General features: G+C 41.3%; 1 protein-coding gene across 1 annotated transcript in view; it reads left to right on the top strand.

Moving 5' to 3' along the window:
- Positions 1-25,583, top strand: part of LOC308398574 (protein kinase C-binding protein NELL1-like) — a 328,133-nt gene that overhangs the window by 73,210 nt on the left and 229,340 nt on the right. The window contains exon 4 of the mRNA XM_080885307.1: positions 332-502. Coding sequence (XP_080741433.1) covers positions 332-502 — 171 coding nt within the window. The remainder of the gene's footprint in view (positions 1-331; positions 503-25,583) is intronic.

The following is a 25,583-nucleotide window of genomic DNA, read 5'->3' on the forward strand; positions in this document are numbered from 1 at the left end:
AAGTGCACAGCTTTTAGCAGCTCCCCCACGCCCTCAATCACACACCCCCACTCCCCTCCCTCCAGAATTCCCAGATAACGACCCAATTTACATATGAATGACTAGCCAATTTAGCTTCCACTTGGCTGACGCTAAAGCCTAGCTAAAAGCCATTTGGCTGCTCTCCGGGTTTTAAAGGTAGAAAAAGCCAAATGGCAGTCCGTGGGGGTTTAAAAATCTTCCAACCTGCTTTTGGATAAAACCTCGTACACATAATGTGTTTTCTTTGAGTTTCCCCTTCCTTTGTTCAGGAAACTGAGCATCTGTGACCTGTGACTTCTCCCCCATGCAGCTACTTCGAGCTGGAAAGCAGCGGGGTGAGAGAGGAGATCCGCTATCACTACCGCTTCAAAGGCAAGCCACGTTCTGAATCCTTCCCCTACCGCCTCGCTGATGGCCAGTGGCACAAGATCGCCCTTACCATCAGTGCCTCCCACCTGCTTCTGCACGTTGACTGTAACAGGTAACACACACACATACCGCTCTTGAGCACCTTCACATCTCTGTCACAAGAGACTGTGCTGAGTAATTTTTCCCATGCTCCTTTGAAGTGACATGTCTAATGAGCTGCCTGTGTTTATCAGGGTAAATATTTGTTCAGTGCATTCTCCTTGTGGAGAGCAGGGTGTTAGCATGGCTGACAGTAAAACATTCAAGGACAGACTAACGAAGAGAAAGGCTGTATACTGATATAACATCCTGTGTGTCTCTGTATAGGATGTGTCTTCAGCTCACACCGTTGTTTAATGAAGTGGAAGGTACCGATGATATAATCGCCACATTGATTGGCCAGTGAATACCCTTATCTAAAGAGAATACTCGAGGCTGATCTGTAAACACGCACTTCAGTTGTGACAGTCTTTCTCAGCCCTCACATTCTCTCCTGAGACCCATGAAGGCATCACTTGTCCTTTTTTTAAATACAGTTGCTAGACAGAACAAGCAGGCTAAATTTGAGTGGAGGTAATGCTCTGTCACCACTTGAGGATGAAAGACGGTACGATGCACGCGAGGATTGCGCTCTAATATTGATTTTTCCCAGATGCCTATTATACCCATCAGGCTGGTGGTTTGTCAATTAATTATCACTGCAGTGGCTGTCTCTCTGATGATAGTCTGGTGAAGATGAAGGAGGGCATCAGAGTGTTATTGGATAGAAAAAGATCAAAACATAATTTGAATCAAAACGTTTTGCTTATGCTGTTATTTTGAGCAGGGCTGATGTAATTAATACAGTGAAATTGAATGGGTTGGTTTGGTGCTATTAGTCATTAGCTTGTGGCTGCGTGTGGTATAAAAGTGAAGCCTGATACTTAGCGTAACTGTCTGAGCAAGTGCCTGTGACTGTGTCTAAATCCTACTCATTTTTACAGAGTCTAGTCACTAATGCTTTTTTACCCCCTCAGCTGTGAAAGGCTGATGGGCATCCTGCCGGGGTGGCGGGTGGGCAGTGTGGACACCCAAGTTTGTGAATGTGATAACTTGAGAACAAGGTTATGTAGGATGCTGAAATTCATAGCACAGGTGCATCTGCCAAACATCTTAAATGAGTAAAAATTTCAGTGATCCTGACCTCAAGGTCAAGGCCAGAGATCAAGTTTTCTGAAAATCTGATATATATGTATGTACTTAATCAGGTCATTCAGCAATACAAACATTAACTTTGCACTGATGCCCTTTTTCTCATTTACCAAGACATGCAAGGAATTTGAAGGCCTATATTTAGAACTGTAATGTCAAGGCAAGAAAGAGTGTGAATGTCAACATGCTTACCAAGCCACTTACTCCATGTGTCTGGGTCAGGTTCACCACCTCATCAGCAGACACTTTCAGCTCTTACCTTTGTTTGGTCATCTGAATTCACTGTCATCTGCAGCAATGCCAGCTAAAGCCACATGCCACTCAGTTTTCAGAATGTCTTTAAAGTAGCAATCACAGCTCATGATGTCTTTCATCTGAGCAACAACACCGCACTTTAGTCCGTTGTGATGCTCTAACAAGGGGATGTTTTTCCCAGCTGCCCCAAGTGTCACCATCAGCTCCTCTCCCACCGTAATCTCAGAATATACGGTGAAACCTAGTTGTGGCTCTGTCAAAGTGTCAAACAACAAAAACAGAACAACTGTTAATTCGGCCTTTTCTACAATACGCTAAATTTGACTTTCATCTACAAGTGCAATTGCCTGTGCGTCTTTGGGGCAGATAATTTTAAATCACCAGTGCTGGGTAAATACAAGAAACCAAAAGGTTTATGCAATAAACAGTCTAACCAAAAACAAAAAAACTAACGATAACCCACAAAATCTACTGTACATCTACTTTCATGTCACTGACTTTTATCTGTGACATTATTCAATATTTTTATCTGTAAGTGTGCATTGATAAAGCTTGAAATTGTATGTTTGTTTGTTTTTTTGATAAAAATTTAGTATCAATGAATGACCAATCAGACAAAGCTGTCTATAAATCTAAACACTGTATTGATTTATATACAGGATAGTTTTCATCACAAAGGTACAGTTATATTTCATGTTTGTTTAGAATAATAATACAAATTAACTCAATGCCACACAAACTTAGACAAAGAATAATAGTCAGGAAGTAAATCTGCGTTGACAAAACAAGCGAAATAAAAATTGCATATTCATATCCACCCAAACTGAGCCTTTCATATTCTTCGTGTTAAGAATATTTACTTATTCAAACTAGCAGACCCATTAGCTTTGAATTTTTAAGAGTATAATTTCTGCACTAAACCACACTCTATTGATTTCAAGGCTCATTAAATGCTTTTAAGTGTCTGTAAATGGGAGATGGAGCAATTTATTGTCATATCCTCGGGTGGACTTAAACTTGTAGTGTTCCTTTGGCTTTTCCTTTACTGATGTCTATTTTACAGCCAAACACAAGATGTTGTTGGGTCTCATAGACTCATGTTTAACTGCAAAATCAGTAAGTCAATAAGGCTCAGAATTACAGTACAAAGAGTAATGATATAAAAGAAATTATAAATGAAATATTAAAGACATCGTTTTATTTGGGGGGAAATACGCTGATTTGCTTTATTGGCAAGCATTAGACAAAAAAAAATCAATATCACCTTCATGTCTGCCGGTTGAATATGAAGCAGAAGACTTGATGTACCTTCTCTTTGGAGGTTACCAAAGGACATTCTAGGAAATTAATATCACCCTCCCCAATGTTACGTTTCATTCTCCTGCTTTTGCTCCGATGAATGGCTTTAAAATAATAATTTCAGTTGCAGTAATGTATTCAGACACAGTTTAAATGTCTTTGACCCACATCGCTCATCACCATAATAATTTTTTAAATGAACCGAATGTTCCCCTACGCACATTTTGGACATTGTTCAAGTTGGGAAACGAGACTTGTTCATAACTGCCCTGTTCTCTAGATACTGCTGTCCCTTCATGAAGTTTGACAGATCCATGTGAACAATATTTTTTATGTGTTTCTGAACTCATTTCCATATCTTATACTTATAATTCCTCTGGTATTGTGGAGGGTAGCAGCTTCAGCATTTACATGTCATCTTATTTGACTTCCTTGTGCAGGTCCCTATGCCCAAACGGAGGGCTCTTACCTTGGGTTAGGATTTGAAATTACTCTGATGGTGGTTCAGAGTCCTGAAAATTCATGGAATTTTCCTTTCTTCCTCTGCTGTCCTTGTGTAAGATTGATTGAAAAAGAGGAAAATATTATTTGAAGAACATGTGGACTATACAAAGTGGGATGAAGCCTGTCAATAAACATAAGACATTTACCAGGAAAAGTGCTGCATAATAAAGTTCTGATTACATAGTCCGAAAAAGGCCCAGACGGACAAGGTCAGGGGGCCGACCCGGAGGCCAAAACAGTTCAGTTCCGGGGGCCGACCGTGTGAAAGGCAGCAGCAGTGGGGCAGGTCCGGAGGCCGGCCACGCAGTAGGCAGTGGTGTGGAAACAGTCCTGGGGGCCGACCGTGCAGACGGCAACAGCGGCGTGGAAACAGCTCTGGGGGCCGACCGTGCGGACGGCAACAGCGGTGCGGAAACAAGTCCGGAGGCCGGCCACGTGGAAGGTAGTGGCGGCGTTCAGGAGGGCGTTCAGGAGGGCGTCCACAGTGGCGGAGATGCCCAACAAGCGGCCTGGCAGATGACCGACAATGTGGAGGTGGTAGTAGGGGACCTGAAGGCTGCGTAGCCCCTGCAGCCCCAGGCGAAGCGGAGGCTGGACCAGACGAGGCGGAGGCTGGACCAGACGAAGCTGATGAGGATGATGAGGATGCGGAGGCTGGACCAGGCGAGGCTGAAGCAGAAGCGGAGGCTGGACCAGGCGAGGCTGATGAGTATGCTGGAGCCGGACCAGGCGATGCTGATGAGTATGCTGGAGCCGGACCAGGCGATGCTGATGAGGATGCTGGAGCCGGACCAGGCGATGCTGATGAGGATGCTGGAGCCGGACCAGACGAGGATGAAGCGGAGGCTGAAGCCGGACCAGACGAGGATGAAGCGGAGGCTGAAGCCGGACCAGACGAGGATGAAGCGGAGGCTGGACCAGACGAGGATGAAGCAGTGGCTGGACCAGACGAAGCAGCTGATGAGGATGAAGCAGTGGCTGGACCAGACGAAGCAGCTGATGAGGATGAAGCAGTGGCTGGACCAGACGAAGCAGCTGATGAGGAAGCAGATGCTGGACCAGGCGATGCTGAAGCAGATGCTGGACCAGATGCTGGACCAGGCGATGCTGAAGCAGATGCTGGACCAGGCGATGCTGATGAGGAAGCGGAAGCTGGACCAGGCGAGGGTGATGAGACTGCAGCTGGTGATGAGACTGCAGCTGGTGATGAGACTGCAGCTGAGGGCTGGACGGGCTCCTCAGGCCCCCCAGCTGACGAGGCAGAAGGCTGGACGGGCTCCTCGGGCCCCTCAGCTGACGAGGCAGAAGGCTGGACGGGCTCCTCGGGCCCCCCAGCTGACGAGGCAGAAGGCTGGACGGGCTCCTCGGGCCCCCCAGCAAAAACAGTCTCAGAACCAGTGGGCACTAAAGCCCCTGGCACACACAGGACAGAACCAGCAGGTGCGGAGACCTCTGGCAGAGACAGAAAAGAACCAGCAGGCACACGGGCCTCTGGCAGGGACGCAACAGAACCAGCAGGCGCACGGGCCTCTGGCAGGGACGCAACAGAACCAGCAGGCGCACGGGCCTCTGGCAAACACATGGCAGACTGCAGCTGCGCAGAGCATTGGGTCTGCTCAGGCAGCGACGGCCGGGTGTGGTCCTCAGCTGGCTTCTTAACCGCCAGGGGTCCTGAGTCTGCTGGGGGCTGAGACCCAGCCTCTGGGGAGGCCCTGGGGCGAGTAACAGTCTCTAAATTAGCCAGTTTCTGAGAAACTAGAGTGGTTTTAATGCATTTGTCTCTCCGCTCAAAATGGGTGCTAGGAACGAGATTCAAAATGGGTGGCACAGACACAGCCTCCAGTATGGAGGGAACGGGTGATCGGGCTAATGGCATAGATGCAGGCTGGGCTAATGAACTGGCTAAAGGCTGATGTACTGGTTGAAGTGAGACTGGAGTTGGTGGTGGAGTGGATGAAACACAGTCAGCTACTGTTATGGATGTTTTGAAAATGCCAACTTGTGAGAGGTCAGTTACCACGAAGGTAGGTAAACGCCGTGTACTGTCTTTACCCTCCCCATGAACGGCCCCAGAAAACACAGTCCCAGAAGCACCAGCGTCCTTAAAACTCACCACAGCTGGTCGCACAGGAGTCCCTGAATCCGGCTGTGGGGTGAAGCGTCGGTGGCGCGAATGTTTCCTCCCCACCGCTGACGGCTCCGACAGGCAGGGAAAAACCTCTGGGGGGTCGGGCCGTGAAACCTCCGGTGGGTGAATCTGAGACGGATGCTTTGTGGCGGTCGTAGTCCATTGTTGCTGGGCACAATTGGCTACTTCCCGAGCTTGCACCGCTTCCTGGGCTTTATGCAGCTCAGCGATTAAGTCTGTAAATCCCCGGACCTGGTGGAGATAGGGATTTCCGGCCAGGATTGCCTCAACGGCATTTATCCCCACAACTTTCGCTCGTGCATTGGAGGTGTGGGTTACCCAGTCCACCAGGCGTAGGGCACGTGTGAGGTCGCTCTCCCCGGCCAAGACCGCTGGATCCATCTTGTGTTCGCGTCGTACTGTCACGGCTGCACAGCAGTCGTGTGGTGAATTGAGAAAAGGATCCAAGATGCAGGCACTGACTGGGGTGCGAGTGAAAATATATTTGCAGAGGTGATAAAGTGACAAAACAGGAAGAGCAGAGCGGGGAGTAAACAAACCTAAACTGGGAAAACTAAAGAACAAAACTTAAACCAGACACTCACGGAGGAGCGAAATGCACACAAAGAGAGATGGCAGAGAGACGCAGAATGAATACCAGGTAACAGAATAATGCAGACTGACATGGAGTTAAACAGACGACGCGACAGAGAGCACAGGAAAACACAGGGCTTAAATACACGGGGAGTAATCAGGGAATGGGCCACAGGAGGGAGACACAGCTGGGAGCAATAAGGCTAACGAGACAGGGGAGAGGTAAAACTGAACACACTGACATGAGACATGAACTTTCAGAATAAAACAGGAAACTAACAGACACAGAGAACCAGACCGGACACTGAACTTGACAGGCAGACTCATGAGCAGACACAATAACACCATGGACAGACAGAGGGAACACAGAGAAGTGGAAGCAGGCAGGCAAAGAACAGAAACCTAACAAATGGCAAAATCACAACAGAATACACACTCTGAATGAACAAAAGCATAAGGAACACAAAACACTGAGTCCTCAGACTCAGGACCATGACAGTATTCCTCGTCCACACGTAAACGCAAAAAAAGGAGTTTTAAAAAAATCTCCATTTTCGGTGATTCGAAATGCCGTTTACATGTGGACGAAACAGCTGCGTTTTCAAAAATACTCGTGTAGGTGTGGACGTAGCGTAAAAGAGTTAGTAGTTTATTTTCTTACTACCTGTAATTTATTGCAGAGTACTTGTATTTGCTTAATTGTTTACTAAATGTTTGAGGTGTGAAATAAACCGCAATGGAGCCGGGTCGTAACATAAGTGGGGGCTCGTCCGGGATACTTATATGATACTTAAATGAATTCTAATGGTTATGATAATGTTAACCATAAAACACCTTGATGACATAATAATTGAAATGATTCCAGTGTAATTACAGTTGAGATTTCAAACGGATTTGACAATCACAAAGATAAAAAAAAATAGTGAAACTTAATATTAGTTATTTTAAGGAAAACATTGATATTAAAGTATAGATGTTGAACTCGTATGTACTACTCAGTAGGGGACATCAGATAGACATAGACCATGTTTTAATGTAGGTCCTACCTATTTTATATACCTCTTTTATATGTTTCCTGACAGACAGCTCTAAGAGGGAATTGCCCTTTGAATAGCTAATTAATAACACTTGGTTAATAAACCACGATAACTAAATGTTAAATTAAAAAATGCTAATGCATGAAGGTGTCAGGTTACTGGAGCTGGAGGTAAATATAAGGATTTTTCACCCTCATTGTTATTGTTCAGTCAGGACAGCGCGATGATATTCTGTCCTTCAAACACACAAAATATCTTAGTTGCTCCAATGCAGAGATTTTGGAAGTAGGCTTTCTGCCACACAGCGTATCCATTAAGTAACAGCAGACAACCGTCCAGCCAATCCTTTTAACAACAAAATCAATCCATTCTTGCCTCCTAGCAAGATGGCGGCGCGCACAGACGCAGCGGCTCACTGCTCTTCACGTTCGCTGTTTTGTTTTTTACTTTTTCTACGTGTATCTGTGTGGATGTGTGTGTTTTTTTATCATTATACATCGAGTAGAGTCCACCTACAGTCGTCAGGACCTTCTGAGTTTGGGATTACGCTGTGAGCATTACATCGGACTATCACCACTTTCACGGCATTCCGGAGGACATAATAAGAGCTCCAGGGTCTCCGTGGTTGGTTCTTCCCAGCGGCAAGACAAAGAGGAAACGTAAACAAAGGAGGCAAAAGCGTGGCTGCAGGGCGGGCCCATTAGCTCGGCTAAAGAAACAGCCATTTAAGCCACCGCTTCCGAGTATTTTCCTCTCCAACGTCAGGTCCATAACCAACAAAATCGACGAACTGAGATTACAAATTGCAGTCAATAAGTGTGTACGGGACAGCAGCATAATATTACTCACAGAGACTTGGCTGCAGCCATCAATTCCGGACTCGGCTGTTGAGCTAGCAGGCCGCACGGTCCACCGTCACGACAGGAATGGCCACTCCGGTAAGATCAAAGGAGGGGGTTTATGCATCTACACCAATGACAGCTGGTGCAAAAACACAAAGACTGTAGACAGCCACTGTTCCCCAGATTTGGAATATTTGACTGTGAAGTGCAGACCCGTCTACATACCTCGCGAGTTTACTGTTGTCATGGTAACGGCCGTGTATGTACCACCCGATGCTAATGCTAACTCGGCCATGGAGGAGCTGCACAAGACAATAAGCAACCAGCAGAACTCCCATCCAAACGCAGTGCACATTATAGCTGGGGACTTCAACCATGCTGATTTAAGGTCAGTATTCCCCAGATTTGAACAGCATATTAAATGTGCAACGAGGGGGAAAAACACATTTGATAAAGCCTACAGCAACATCCAAAAGGGCTACAGAGCCGCCGTGCCTAAAGTCAGCCACAATTGTCCCACTGCCAAAGCATACTAACATTAGCAGCCTCAACGACTACCGACACCTGTTATAATGAAGTGCTTCGAGAAACTGGTCCGACATCACATCATGTCCTGTTTGCCACCCACACTCGACCCGCTCCAGTTTGCATACAGAGCTAACAGATCAACTGAAGATGCCATCGCTACAACGCTCCACACCACCATCTCTCACCTGGAAGTGCAGGGCCGTTACGCCAGGCTGCTCTTTGTTGACTTTAGCTCTGCTTTCAATACGATACTCCCGGACAGACTAATAGTTAAACTGCTGGAAATTGGACTTCCTTCCACCACCTGCCGCTGGATCAGAGACTTCCTCTCAGACCGTGTACAGAGAGTTAGAGTGGGGCCTCATCTTTCCTCAGCCCTCAGCCTCAACACCGGCTCTCCACAAGGCTGTGTACTGAGTCCCCTACTGTACACTCTGTACACACTTGACTGTGTTAGTTTCCAGACAACACAGTCATCAAGTTTGCAGATGATACCACCGTGGTGGGGCTCATCTCAGGGGGAGATGAGACTGCGTACAGAGCTGAAGTTCAGAGGCTGTCAGATTGGTGTGCAGATAACAACCTGGACCTCAATACCACCAAAACAAAAGAACTGGTAGTTGACTTCAGAAGGAGGAAGTCCGAGCTGCATCAACGGGGAGTGCGTGGAAAGGGTCTCCAGTTTCAAGTTTCTGGGTGTGCACATAGACACAGACCTCCAATGGAGCTCTAACACCTCTGCGGTCTTAAAGAAGGCCCAACAGCATCTCCACTTTCTGAGAATCCTCAGAAAAATGGACCTGAAGAAGGAGCTGCTGACCGTCTTCTACCGCTGCTCCATTGAAAGTGTGCTGACATATTGCATCGGTGTGTGGTTCTCCAGCTGCACCACAGCACACAGAAAGGCACCCCAGAGGGTCATCAACATGGCCCAAAAACTCATTGGACATCCTCTTCCCTCCCTGAAGGACCTGTACAGCACTCGCTGTCTCAAGAGGGCACGCAGCATCCTACGGGACTGCACACACCCAGGACACCGGGTGTTTAAGTTGCTGCCATCTGGCAGGAGGTTCAGGCTGCTGAGGTCCCGAACAAATAGACTCAAGGACAGCTTTTACAACAGGGCAATAGCCCTGATCAATGTAAATAGCTGACCTGACTGGATACCTCCCTGGACTTTTTTAGGGGGGAGGTAACAATGTTTAAAACAATAATATTTATATTTATAACAAGGTGCAATAATAATTAATGTGCAATAATAACAGTGTGCAATACACATACACTTATTCTTCTTTTTTATACTAAGTTAATATACTGTGTTGTGTTGTTTGTTGCGTTGTGATGTGTCATATCGTGTCGTGTTGTGTTATATGTAGTGCCGACGTAGGACAGTTTTTTCAATTTCATTGTACTACTGTACAATGTATGACTGTGCAATGACAATAAAGAGTTATCTTATCTTATCTATCTTATCATTTCATTTGTGTGTTATGGCTGATTGTTCTTTAGAAAATATGTAGCTTATTCTAAATGACACCCAGATGAACCCATATTTGTCTGAATTTAGTTTGTTAGATTTATCACTTTGGCTCAAATGACTGAAATATAAATTTAGCTCTGAAATTTAGTGTCCAAGCTCTCGTCTGGACTATGATCAGACATAATAAAAAAAAAAAGCTTAATTCTTGAGGTCTTCTAAAGACCCAACACTGTGTCACTTTAAATGTTTGCTCTGCTCTGATCATCACCTCACAATTATTTGGTGTTGACCTAACAGTGTCTACACTAATAAATCCAGATTAATCCAGGGTTAGAAGTGCTTGACCTCAGTGTTTTTTCTTTCTCCACATGTGTACTGCTGTGAACTCTTTCTGTGGACTCATCCTCATCTTATCTGACAATACTCAGTCTCTGTCAGTAATTATGCTTCTTCTGTGCATTGATTAATGTAGCTTGCCTCAAGGCTTATCAGCTTGGCTCAGCACAGTTTGTTCACATCTTTTTTCTTTCAATAACAACCTAATAAATGCTCCCAATCTGTTGCATGGAGATTTATTTTACAAGTCTGGCAAAGCTACACTCCTTCTTATTGTCTCTTAAACATTAAGTGAATCTGAACAATTTCACTTGTCTCTTGATTCTTAGATACATCTGTGAACACCAGATAAAAGATAGAGAATAACCTTGAAAGGATCATGAGCCAAAGGAAACGGTTATATATGAAAGATACATGAGAGTGAGACTTGTGTTGTTGTTAAAACTGACAAAAACGAGATACTGGAAAGGGGAAAAAGACAACTTACCTGTATTTTTTGCACCTAACCTAAAGGTACTTTTGGCAGCTACTTTTTTTCATTTGGGGTCATCACATCAAATTAATCCACATATTTGATTTGGCTCAGATTTTATACTATATGAACTTCCGTGTAGGAACTCTTTCATTTATCTGGGTTGGGCCTGGCAGAATACCACCACAATACTTCTGATGTATATCCAAAAAAAGAAATAAAAATATAAAAAAACAGTAATGTTGTGAGTCTTTTGTTGTTCCTTTTTTCCATTCATTTACTTTAACATTCATCAGAGTTGTACACCACACAAAACCTCATTACTACTTAGACGCAAAACTGAATCCTCCAATCACTATGATGTCATTGCCATTCTACTTTTAGTTCATTATCATAACTTACAATGATAGTCTCACTAAAAGTCAAAGTCACAGACATTTAGTCTAAGATGTGCTGTTCTGTCTGTCGGCTGCTTTGTGAACAAAACTTGGTATAGCTTACCTGTCAGGATGAAAAATGAATTTTCTGCAGCATTTTAGGAGCATTTCAGTGAACAGCTCAGACATTTGTAAATAACAACATGTTGCACTCAGATGTGTGGAGGGAAAAGATAGCTGCAATATGTTCCCTTAAACAAAGTCAATGATTTTGGTCAGTTATCTAGTGCCTACATACACTGGTTTTTACTCTAACACAACACTCAAAGCATTTTTTACTAGAAGCCACATTCACCCATTCACACACATAATCATAAAGTTTTTATTATGCACCTTAAACTATTTCTTTCTCTCTTGCTATCACATGCACACTTGAACTCCAGTTGATGGGGTTTGGTTTCTTGGTCAAGGACACCACGACATGCACATGAAAGCGCTGCGCATCAAACTTGCAGCTCTTTTTGATTGGTGGACAACCCCCTCAACTTCTTCAGCCACATTTTTTTTTGCCTGGTTGCCCTTGCTTCCACCTATCATTTTATTATCAAATGTGTTTTGTGAGATCAGTGTGTTATTTTAGGTATTTGTTTTTCACACACCTTGATTTGTAATACTTGCATTAGTGCCACTGCAGAGTCTAGACAAGGTCAGGTGCAGTAATTGTGATTTCTAATTTCTCCTAATTGAATTATAGGCAGACATCCAGCACATACACCCTTTCTACACACTTGGTAAGCTTTTTGTGTTTGGACCTAATTGCAGTAATGACAATTACACTACCAGGTGGTTGTCCCCTACTTGCAGAAGGTCATGTCGTGCACAGACTGGCTTGTTCTTCCCAGGGGCTCTTTTTCCTCTTTTCAGTATTTTCGTTCTTACTCCTGGATCTGTTTTCTTTTTCTTTTTATTCTTTGACTCTCATAGCCAAGGCTCTGCTGCATGTATGATCTTTAGATGTGAGATGAAAGTCAACCTGGAAACTAACTGGGTTCTATTCCACTGCCGCCTTTAGGGTGGAGCCATATAACATTAAAATGTATGCCTCACAGTGGTTAAAAGGGGTTGATTTGATTGTTTAGGAGTGCCTCATTTGTTTTCTGATCTCAGTTACCACTGCAAACATAAACTCATCATCACTTTGTTGATGTTTTTCAACTTTGTTTTGTTTTTTGTACAGTGAGATAACTGTAATCTGTTTTGTACTTGAACAAGTGCATTACACTCAGGTGTAGTATCTTATGTCAACAACAGCAAAAGCCAGATGCCTTTCATTCTGAGCACTCTAGTATATTATTGTCTTTCAGTGAAAACTATTTTAATTTCTGCGCTCAGGTTTCATATTCTTTGCCGAGGCTGATCCACCCGACAGATGTGTGGTAGCCTCTGTCACCATGTCCAGTATTCTGCTGCTCCAAAAGTGCAACAAACGATCTGTGATTCAGTGCTCATGCCCTGATCAAGTGAAGTATTTTACTTACACCATCAACAGCATGGTTAGTTTTTAGCAATGACTTACACAACACCTCGTAGTGAATAACACAATGTAAAAATACCCAATTTCAGTTCTGGATTCAGTTCTATCACTTGACTTTACATCCAGGTTCAACATATTTCCCCTTCAGCAGCCTAATCTTATTGCAGCATAACCAAGGAATGTTTTAGGGTCACCTAATTAAGCTTTAATATACACTTTAATATACACAGGAACATGAAAAGTTTCATAATAATCTTAAAAGTAGAGCGAGTGTCTGACTCCAGAATCCAACCATCACAGCTCTTGTGCAGTACTATGGTAAAAAAAAGACAAAATTGTCCACTGACTGAAGATCCAGATTTGCCATAATGTCCTGAGTCTGACAAAGGTTTAGATGTCCATTCCTATTCTAAATGAGTTGAGTTCTTGAAATTCTCTGCGTATTTAGTCTCCTAGTGGCGCTTTATACTTTAATCCTTAAACATAGCAATCTTCTCTCCACAAGCTAAACAGATGGCTTTACCTCTAGCTACCTCTAACTACTTAGAAACTCATGTTTTGCTAAAAACTCTAAATTGCATCAATGTTTCTTTTTCAATGTAAGCTGACATCTGTTTGTTTGATGTTAGCAAGCAAAGGGCTGTTCTAAGGTGAAACTGTATTTGCTTGCACACATTTGCAAAATGTAAATTGTAAAAAAAGAAAAAAAAAAGAAAAAAAGATCACCTTCAAAATAAAAACATTAAAGTTTATTTTGATTTCCAAAAAAACTGCAAACTACAGTAAGCCATTCTCTGATGATGATATTTGATGGCCAAAATGGAATAAAGTGCATGATTTGTATTTAATTATATTTTAATCTTAATTTCCTGTTGACCTCACATGGGATGGTCAGGGATGGCAAACTGACCGGATGTGGCCTGGGGCAGTGCAATGCGCTGGTCTGTCTTAATACAAGGTTAGTAGCTTTATCCTGAGCTCATAATTGCATTTAAGTCTTCATTAGTGGGTTTTGTTCTTTGGTTGTCATGGAAACAGGCCTGGGCAAAACTTGCTTCCTGTTATTTGGTCATGCTTTTGCCATAATTAGTGCACAGCAATATTCTCAGAGGAAAACCCCTCCAGCAAAGATGATACTTTCATAAACACAAAGTATAATATATGTGTTTATAACATAATTCCTGTATTACAAAAGAACCAAAGAAAGCATTTTTAAAATGGTCCATTTGTCTAGTTTTGATGGTCTTTCTGTCAGAACAAGAACAACATCATAAGTTGTCTATATGCAACTTACAATGCTATTTACACAAATGCAGATTAATTTCTATTTCTTGTTGTATTGGTACAGCATCATTGGAAAAAAAGACACATACTAAAGTAAAGATCTGAGACACCAATGACATGGAAAAAAATAGACAGCTCAGTTGAGTTCTTCTTTGCGGATGAGAGTGAAAATATTTTCTTTCTTTTTTTGGCTGCACTTTGTATCAATATGCAGTGCATACTTTTGTCAGATCTGAGTTGTGTTCACAGTGTAGATGGTACATGTAGTTTTGTCACACTGTTTTAGTTGTGAATCCCTGTTAAAGAGATGCACACAACAAAATGAAACACAGCAAAGGAAAATTAAAAAATGTAAAAAGATATTCTGTGCCTGGAACACCTCACCTCCTGGGTGAGGTGTCCCGGGCATGTCCCTCCGGGAAGAGGCCCTAGGGCAGACCCAGGACTCCCTAAAGAGATTATATCTCTCGGCTGGCCTGGGAACGCCTTGGTGTCCCCATGGACAAGCTGGAGGAGGTGGCCGGGGAGAGGGAGGTCTGGCCCCATGACCTGGCCCTGGATAAGCGGAAGAGGATGGATGGATGGACACATTCTTATTTTTGTACATGACTTTTATCACTCCTAAAAAATTGCAGAGTCACATCTCTACTACAAAACTGAAAGTAAGTGCACTTACAGTGTGGCTTATAATCCAGTGCAAATCAGAAATAATATATAATTAAAGTTAATGTGATATATAGAAGTCAGAAGTTTGGACACAACTATGGTCAAAGATGAAATATGGCCTCACTATCTAAACTGTATGTTACATTTTGGTAGTTTAGCTATTTTACAGTCAAAAATTAATGCTTTGGGTTTTTTTGTCTCTGTGTTTTTGTATCTGAGGCTACAGATCATTTTACATTTAAACTGTTATGTAAAGGGGTGCATCATTATGTGTGCTTACTTTTTGTACTCTCTCTTCTAGAGGTTTTTGTTGTAGAGTGTGTGGGTGTCACAGCAACAGACTTTGAACACTCATCACTGAAAAACTTTACTTACGGATAAGCTGAACAACTGAATAACAATTGGACCTGATTTAGAATTTTTCAAGTTCACTGTGGAGTGAGTATATATATACTATACTATACTCAGGTAGTATGAATTCTGACAGGATTATTTATTCCCTTGTAATATAAGGTCAAGGATTTGAATACATAGATTTATTGATACTGCTCCATTAGCTGCAGTGAGTGGTTGAATGATTTCATTGACTGTTAGGGAGCACAGCTTTATTTAGCTGGGGAATGAGGCAACTGCCTGATACTGCATAAAATATAAATATCTTAAGTGAAGTATTACAAAAACTGCTCTGGATTCAACTATACTGTAATGACAACACCAGAGACAATGATGTGAGACTGTAGAGGGCATAGAGTAGATTCAAAGATCTGTGAGATGATTCAACAATTTTTGGTGATCCCTTTACTTTAGCACTAACATCAGGCTGTTTTGTTTTTTCTTCTTAAATGGAAACTGTTTTTAACTGTTTGATGTGTTTAAATGTATTTATCATATGCAATAAATATGGAAGCTGTGCTACAGCAATATTAAAGCCAGGAGGTTTAAGTTTCATGACAACTATCTGATGTTTTTCCTGTGTTTGTATGGTTGATCTTGGGATGCTCTGGTATCTATCCTCAGTCCAGAGACCTGGGAATTATGTATGTTTTATCTATAGACTTCCTATAGGTTTTCCCTGATGATACTTCCTACTTTTCTTTAGTGTGCCACTAACTTTCTCCCCATGAATCTGTTCATTAGCAGGTCTTACTGTTAGGTAAATACAATGATTAGACATCAACAAAACCAAAATACTGTACACCCTTACTATGTCCATAGGAATAAAGAGGGTCAATAGCAGCCACGTTCAGTGGATCAAATGCACTAGATTAATTGCTCATCAGCAATGTGATTTGGCAGTTTGCTGCTCTGGAACATTCAGGTGTGTGTTAACACAATGCCAAGAAGGAAAGACATCAGCAATGACAGAGAAGCAATTGTTGATGTTGATCAAATTGGGACGAGTTATAAGTCCATTTACAAACAGTGTCAAGTCCATTTTTCTACAGTGAGAAGGATACAAAAATGAAAGAATTTAAAACGGTTCCCAATCTACCCACAAGTGCATGTTCAGCGTCAGAGCATGCAGTGGTCAGAGATATTGCAAAAAAACAAAAACAAATCCAAGAGCTACATCTTAGGCCCTACAGGCCTTAGAAAAAGACTGAACAAATTTGGCTTGTTTGGAAGAGTTGCCTGAAGAAAGCCTCTTCTCTTTAAAAAAAGAACATGGAAGCAAGGCTTAGGTTTGCAAAACTGCATCTGAGCAGCTTCTGAAACAATTTCCTTTGGACAGACAAGATTAAAGTGCCAACCGTGGCGACCGTGGCTCAGGGGGTTGGGGATCGCATCTGTGACCGGAAGGTCACAGGTTCGATCCCTGGGCCCTCTGTCCTGGTCATTGTGTCCCTGGGCAAGACACTTTACCCTACTTGCCTACTGGTGTTGGCCAGAGGGGCCGATGTTGGCCAGAGGGGCCGATGGCGCGATATGGCAGCCTCGCTTCTGTCAGTCTGCCCCACTTTTTATTATGGCCCTTTATTAAAGGGCCATAATGTACAGCACCACGTTTGGTGACACCCAAATACAGCATATCTGCACAAACACTGTCAAGCATGGTAGTGGTGGGGTAGTTATTTGAGATTATTTGGTTTGGGATTACTTTAAAACCACAAGAACAGTCATGACCGGCCCAATCAAAATTCAGGCCTGAGACCACAAGCCTCAATGAACTAAAACAATGCTGTAAGTAAGAGTCGGCTAAAATTCCTCCACAGCATTGCCAGAGACCAATAAAGTCATGCAGAAAATGATTACATGAACTTATTGCTGTGGTAGCTCTACACAGCAAATCCAGCATGTCCAAATTAACACTGTCGGATTTGATTTCAACACTATTAAAGTGTCTATATGGGTCCACACCAGAGAGTGTTAATTTAACTCTTTTTGGAGAGTTGGTACGTTAACTCTGATTTAGTGTTAAACACCAAATCTGTCTGGAGTTGATAATTTAACACTTGGTGTTAAGAGTTTATATATTAACTCTCAAAGAGTATTTTAGTTTAACTACGTAAGAGTTATCTTCTAATTCATTCTAAAAAGCGGGAATTTTACTGTTCTGAACTTCTAGAAATTTCTTTTGGAAATAAACATTTACTAAAAAGATGGAATGGTTTTTGAAAAACATTTATTCTGAACTGTGCACCACAATTTCAAAACATTTTCTGAAAGATGTAACAGTATACATGTTCTCACTTTCATTAGAATTTTGTTTATCAAAAGGTCTGACATGGTAAATGCAAATAACAGCATTCTCAACACTTATTTCTTCAATACAATATGCATGTCCTTCATTCATCCCTTTGTGGAACTTCAACGCACTTCTGCTCTCCCCCATATTCCATCTTCACAAGCATCCTGTGTGGAGATTGAATAAAAATTAGTTGACACTAATTAATGGCACAAATAATCCAGTAAACAATTGCAGCACAGTAAAAAAAAAAAAAGGAATCCTCTTTGAGCCATTACTTGTGTAAAGTATTTTCCCAAAAGACAAGGACACAGGCAACAGGTAATACTGAACTAAATGTAAAACCTCAACCTTTTTCATTTTTACCTAAACCGTGTGCACAAAACTCTGGAGGGATCTATGCTAACGTAGAACCCAGTCAGGACGTCTGCTACTGCTGTTTGCTCGTTTTTTTTTATGGGCGATCGTTTTCAGGCTTCAAGTAGCACCATTACACCAACATTTCACATTCTACACATTGTTTTAGGTGTATTTGACCAAAAGTTTGACTGAAAATTCACATGCAAGCTTTTTTCAAGGCTGTGGTATTTGCCCGCAAATAATACCTTTCAGCTAGCTAAAACAGAATGTTATGCTATCAGCGAGCAACATGGCTAATGCCTTTCACACAGCTTTGTCTCAACTCCAAAGAGCCACAAAGGTAAAAGCTCATAGAAATAGTTGAAACAATCTTTGAAAAAATGACTTACCAAGCATTGCAAACAACTCAAATATGTAGAGCAAAATGTTCTGAAACGGCTTCACTTCAGCTTCGATTGGAGCCGTGCTGGGGGCGGAGTCTGTGAATTTACTCTGTTGGTGTCATAGCCCCTCTAGGAGTTCAGAGTTAAGAGGTCAAGAGTTAATGTTTCCATTGTAACACCTCCAGATTTGACAGAGAAACACTCATTTTTAACACTCGATTTTAACTACTATCATTTTACACCTCAGAGTTACATTAAAAGAATGTGACTCTGCTTAGAGTAAAATTAACTCTACTTTTGCAAGAAGACTATTAACACCAAAACATTTAACACTTTCGAATTTGCTGTGTACAAACTGTGGAAACATGGGGTGTATTTCACACACATAAACTGTCATAATATGGCTTAGTTTTTGTTAAATAGTCCTGTGGTATAATGTGTCTTGTGTTGATGTTATGTGAGGTGGTATTTAAATAATTTTAGAGCATGGTAAGGGCCAGATTAATTTATTTTACCTCCTGATATGTAAAACCTTTGAATTGAAAGGTATACTTTGTTATTCAGTGTAGTACAGCTGCACAGCACGAGATGAAAATTTGGCTCCTTTGTTCCAAATAGCAACAAATTTGTAATGTCTAACTGGGCCAGCTGTGAGCTGATAAAGACTGCATGTTACATCAGCTTCCCAAGGTTCTCCCTACATACAGTGGTTGGGATTATTAGCACACGGTTGATTGTGTCTTTGAGCAATCGTATTTCTTTTTGAAATTCCCTGCTGTACAATTATCATAGAAGCCAATGGATAGTGGGTCAAGACAGACTTAGAGGAGCAGATGCATGAACAGCATGTGGGAACATGGCAATGGAAAAGCATTTACAGTATGTGGCCTGAATTAACCAGAGGCTAAGTGAAAAGTTGCTTTAAAAAAATGTTTTTTCTGGCCCAAAATTTTTTGCCAGTTGCGTCATGCTTCTTTTTCTCTGTCTGACTTGTGATGGTTGTGTTGAGTGATGTTCTAATTATGCTTTCAAAACAGCTGAATATCAGGGCTGATTGCTAGTTGCAACACAGAGTCTGATTAACTGTCGGAAAATTCGTACAAAATAGAAGATTATGCAAATAATATAAAACTGACTTTCTAACCTGCCTGACACATGGGAAGGTCAGATAGAGCTTGCATGGAAGAAATGCTGCAATGTTTAGTTCTCTAATTGATTTGTTTGTAAACACATTATATCATTTTGATCAGAACAATTGCTCATATAATTTACAGGCAAATTACCAAAAATTCTCTGATTGTAGCATCCCAAATGGAACCACAGATTGAAGCTTTTTCTCTGTTTTGTGTCACATTACAGAAAACATCCAATTTGTAAAGTTGCCTGTTGGTTTAGCAATTTAGAGATGACAAATTAAGAACTTAGAATTTGGACTTGCTTCCTGGTTTATATTTAAATAATCGGGATAAATATTTGATTTGGAAATGTGTTGTGATGTGCTCTTTCTTCTCCTTTGAGTGGAACTATGTTCTCCTTTTTTGTTTCCTTGTTTATCTTATTTATCTTTCCATTGTAGTGAAGTTACAGCTTCTCCAGTGCTTCAAATATGTGCAGTGGGTCTGAGAAGTACACTGTTCCTTACAATCGAGAGGAGGAAAACCTTTAATACTTTTTTGCTTTTCTGAAGCCATCGTGATCTACTTCACATCTATACAGTTTCAAAATAAAATATATATTGGCCATCTCACTACACACTTAGCTAATGAAGGAAGACGGACACTTGGAGCTCTCCCCCTTAAAGATCTCATAATAATATGATATTTTTTTTGTCCAGCAGCCAGACAATGACACTCTGCTTTGCTCATTAAAGAAGCCAGTGAGCTGGAAGGTTTTTTTTTCTTACCTGTTAAGCAGTTCATCTGCCCAGCCAAAACTATCATTAGGATAAGGGCGGGAAAAAAATCCGTTAGAGTGGAATGGGACATTAGGTTAATGACAGAGGTGCAAGGAAGCTAAGTTCTTATGAAAATATGGTTTTGTTTCCTTTTGTATTTCCCAAATATTGCAGTGTGATGTTTCTATATAAATTATACAGGTTTTAAATGATAGCCAAGCCCTTCTTATATTAAAAGTGAGAAAGAATATAAATGTTACTCCAAATGAGGAATTCAGGTATACCTTTTTAATTTCCTGTGAAGGGCAGTGCCGCTCAGCAGAGCAGCAACCATTCATTACTTTATTACCTGATCACTGACGCCCCAGCTAAGAGGAGGGTACTCTGCCAAGAATAATAATGAGTTAAAATCAGGTTAATAATGCTACATGACGCTGTCTGTAACCTGTAACCTTGGCACTGATGACCTTGTTGTTGGCAAGGTTTCCGCTGGAGACACAACATCTCTGACAGGAAAGCTCTTTTGTTTGACTGCGCTGGTGTATTGTCCCAGCTTCATAGGACACACAGTGAAAGCAGATAGGAAATTATATGTGGCCTTTGGGTCTTTAATCAACAGGGTATTTCCAGCAAAATAAAATGCGTTTAGATCATGGGTGGCTGTTCTTCCAGGGCAGCAGCTCGTACAAACCTCTGAGTAATTACTCCTCCTGCACTTGGCAAGCTAATGAAGGAAATTTTTAAATGTCAATGAAGTGGTGGTGGTGGTTGTAAAGCCTTTTCTTCATTTGATTTTCTGCAGTGTGCTCTCCATGTGAGTCAGGCTACACAGAGCCATCTCTAACATCCGACTGGGATTTACAATCAGTGTTGCAATCCAGCCATTCGAATGACGCAACTGTTAAAAGCGAATTATTTTCCCTCTGGGCGCACTTATCACCTGAGATTAATTTAAGGCGTGAACTGGTAAACTAGCAGTCCTGATGTGAATGCATCTGGTGCTGATCAACTTTTTTGTGGTGCTGCTTGCATCAAAACTATTTCCCTCTGATCTAAATTTTTAATCAGAAAAATCCTTTAATCATATGTGTCGGTGTTGGTACAATTATTTGATCCCCTGCTGAATTTGTAAGTTTGCTCGCTTCCAAAGAAATTAACAGTCTCTGATTTTATTTTAATGAGAGAGACAGAATATCAATGAAAAATCCAGATGAAAAGTTGTAAGGTATTTTTTTGTAGTTGGTAACCAGGTTTGCACACTTGAGCAGGGGAAACCCATTGTTACTAATGTTGGTCCCAACTGCCTTTCTCATGATCATCCTCACCCCCACGAAGCAAGATCACACATGAAGCTCCAGACCAAGGGACATCAGTGGTCATTCTCTTTTCTAATAATCACTCCAGCAGTGGTTACCTTCTCACGAAGCTTCATGCTAATGGTTTTGTAGGCCATTCCAACCTTGGTCAGGTCTACAGTCTTGTCCCTGGCATCCACTGTCAGCTCTTTGGTCCTGCCCTTGGTGGTGGAGAGGTTGGAATGGAAGAACCTGATTCTGTGGATAGGTGTGTTTTATGACTTATTTTCATGGGCACACAGCTAATCTGTGGAAGCCAGAATTCTATTTGGGTTACATAAGTTAAATAAACTGGGAGGAAAGTTTTAAAACTGACTGACATTAAAAGATAATAGTTAGGGTGCATTCACACCTGCTGTGTTGAGTCCGTTTAAATCAAACTCTTGTTTTTTTTTTCCAAGACCCTTTGGAGTAGGTTGTTTCAGTCTAGTTCCAAATGAATGTTTATGGTGTGAACTTGACCAGACCTCAACCCAAATTAACTGCTAGATGTAATTAGCAAGTTTGAGCTAAAAACGAAAGACAACAAATTGCAACCAATCTGAGTCAGTCTGCACAGATGAGCGCACTCCGCTGGTTGTATTGAGTTTATATAGAGGTTGATGAGCAGCTACATCATTTTACAGCTAAATCTCTGTCCTGCAGCAATTCCATCACTACAGTATTTGTGGAGGAAATGTTGTTTCAAATTGGTTTGGGCTGGAACGTGGATATCAATAGTTCATATGAATTTATTTTTAATGTGAATTTCTGTCTATGTCGACACCTACAGATTTTTTTTGTCAAGTTATCACTATATTATCAACAGATTGCATGCACTGTAGTTCTCAAGTTGACCTCATTCTAGCAAACTGATAGCAGACTGACTCCATCTTACTGTCTTTCATTGCCATCTTGACCAAAGTGGGTTTTAAAACAGCAACTGACAGCGAGTAGTCTCAGACCTGATTCCCATCTCCAAAGCAACCATTTCAAAGGCAACAAAGTAGCAAGTTCACTGTGCACAGTAACAATGTGATGTGCAGGCTAATCTGATATCTACTCTAACAACAAAGAAAGACAGTTCATTGATTAGTAGGAACATGATATTGCTTCTGTTGACATTGTTTTCACTTTAAAGTGAGTCCTGTTTAAAACAATACATTTGAAGCTCAATGCAAAAACATATACTGTATACCCTGTAAAATTACAAACAGCTAATGCCTGCAGTAAAGCAATGCTGTTTTGTATCTTCATCAGGCCCCTGGTATGACCCACTCTTCACTAATGTATTACCCCCTGCGAGTTTACATGTTGACCCTCATATTAATCATTTGTTTTTGCCTAGAACAAGATAACATGCCACTTTAATCCTCTGAACATCATTATCTCTTTCCAGCCATCCATTTTCTTAACTGCTTTTCCAATTCAGGGTCGCGGACGGGCCAGAGCCTATCCTTGCTGACATAGGGTGAGAGTACAATCTGGACAGATTGCTAGTTTATCACAGGACTGACACAGCTCACAGGGCTACTACGGATCATTAACTCCTTTTCTTTTTGTAAAGTGTGAGCCAATGTAAACTATGCTAAAAGGAAATCATCAGGACACTGGAAGCTTTCTCCTTGTTTCGTTATTTCTTTGCACTCCTGCTTAATATTCGAAGCTGCTGATGCCATATTTTTGTCTGCTTTTATATGATGGATATCTACATGCAGCCATCATGGCCTGTGCAATGAAAAGTGTTGTCACTCAAATATTTGGCTTTGTTTTCAGGGACAGATATGAGGCTGTTAGTTCTCCCAGTAGTTTTCTTGTTTGAGGTTCACCGTTGTTTTGTGTCCAGTGTGATGGAGTGTGTCATTACCGCAGCCTTCCTCTGTTGAGCTCAGCAGGGTCCAACACACCTCCTTCAGGCAGGTGGTCAGGCTCAGGCCCCTGGTGGTGAGGACGAGGAAGAGAAGAGGAGCTTTATACTCCAATGAGACCCAGGGGACACGCACACAGCCATACATCCACATCTTACCATCCTCACCATCTTAGTGTCTTTCTTTTTTTAAGTATATCTGCAGATACAGTACAGTAGTAGTGCCTTATCAGAAAAGGACACAAGGTTCTATCACCAGATAAGGTCATTGTTGAGGTGAAGTAATTATAGATATCTGACAACATGGTAGCAGGCATGCGTTTCCTCCGGGAACTGGGTGACAATGCTAGATTAGACTCTATCTTCATATACATACTTGTAGGTAAAACCAGTCATACCCCCCCCCCCCCACACACACACACACACACACACACACACACACACACACACACACACCAACAGGGAGGTAAAAGAAAAGAATTTGGGTCGTTTTATCCATTAAACATGATACATCTGCCATCTTGTGAGGATATGTTCTAGTTTCATGGTAGCAGTTTCTTTTTTCAGGGAAGATGCTCCAGTCCCTTTCATTTAGTTTTACCCTCTCCACTTCTCCCTTTTTTCTCTTTTTTTTTTGTACACATTAAATAAAAACAAAAATCAAAAACACTGTTAAAAGAATCAACTTTCTTCCCTTAAGGTTTTCTGACTCTTTGTGATTACTTGGCCTGGATTTAAAAGTGAATGGGAATATCGATTCAAATCACATGTCTGCCATCACAGAGCATAATGGCAGCATCTTTCAACCACTGTGGGTGGCAGAGCTCCAGTCTGAGCTGGTAAAGTTCAGTTCATTTTCACCACTTAAGAGGCATGAGAGAAGCTTACAGATGCCCTTTTAGAAGTAGAGGCTGCAATGACAGCTGCCCAAATTTGCAGCAGTACTTTCACTGAAGTAAAAAAAAACCCTGGGAAACAAGAAAGAAAACCAGCACGTTATTTCACAGCCCGATTCACCATCCTCACACCACCGCGGACCAGTGATGCAGAGGATATGATATATTGGGTGTATCGAAAAGTATTTCAAAATTCTGTAATTCCACAGTTGCCCACTGGTAATGATTAAAACAGTCTATTATCATAATCAAAATACTTTATTGATCCCTGGGGGAAATTATTTTTTTGTTACAGTGCTCCATTATATTATACATTAACAAGACAGACAATACGCTAACTAAGAATAGTACAATATATACATATACATAAAGTCAATTATTAATAAATAGCTGAAAAAGAAACATGTGTAGTTGTAGCAGTAAACTACTATTAAAAAGAGCAGATTTGTGACTTTCATGGGTGCTGGTAGGTAGCATAACAACACCAGTGGCTGCAGTGACTCCAGATGTGTTTACAAAAGTATGAGATGACTTTCACTATCATATGGACATGTCACATGTGAACATTGGACATTTTGTGTGTAAAAAACGATTTTTAGCCATGTATTTTAAAATTTACTGTAAGTTTCTATGTCCAATGTTTTTTTAAATAGCCTTTTTAAAGGCAGATGATTGTTTTTGATAGAGCTAGTATTTATATTTTCTTTTTGTAGCACTTGAATTTCATATTAATGACATTTAAAAGAAATATTTTTGCATCCTGAGCACCCTGTATTACATGTAGTCAATGTATTGGTCAGTTCGGTTCTCAAACTCTATTAAATACATGAAAAAACAGCACCATAAAAAATTACAAATTAAAGGAAAATATTTTCTGAATATTCCTGAATATTTTGGGGTCATTTAGTTGATCATTTACCTTAACTTAGACTCCTGGTGTGGTTAAAATATTAATAAAAAATGCAGAATAATGTTTGACTGTGTGTAGATGCCAATTCAATGAAATTTCCCCCCAAAATTGCACATGTCAAACTAATCCAGACATTTAGCCTGTAGTCCACAAACATAAAAAACAAATATATGTTGTTATATTTTTAAATATTAAAAAAAAGATAGTAGGGTGTACTCTGGACATAAAAGTTTGAGAAACTGAAAGAAAGGTGGACAGGTAATGGTGTACCGTTTAAAAAAATCTTTACACTTTAAA

The sequence above is a fragment of the Rhamphochromis sp. 'chilingali' genome (assembly GCF_963969265.1).
Source record: "Rhamphochromis sp. 'chilingali' genome assembly, chromosome: 6".
Lineage (NCBI taxonomy): Eukaryota > Metazoa > Chordata > Actinopteri > Cichliformes > Cichlidae > Rhamphochromis > Rhamphochromis sp. 'chilingali'.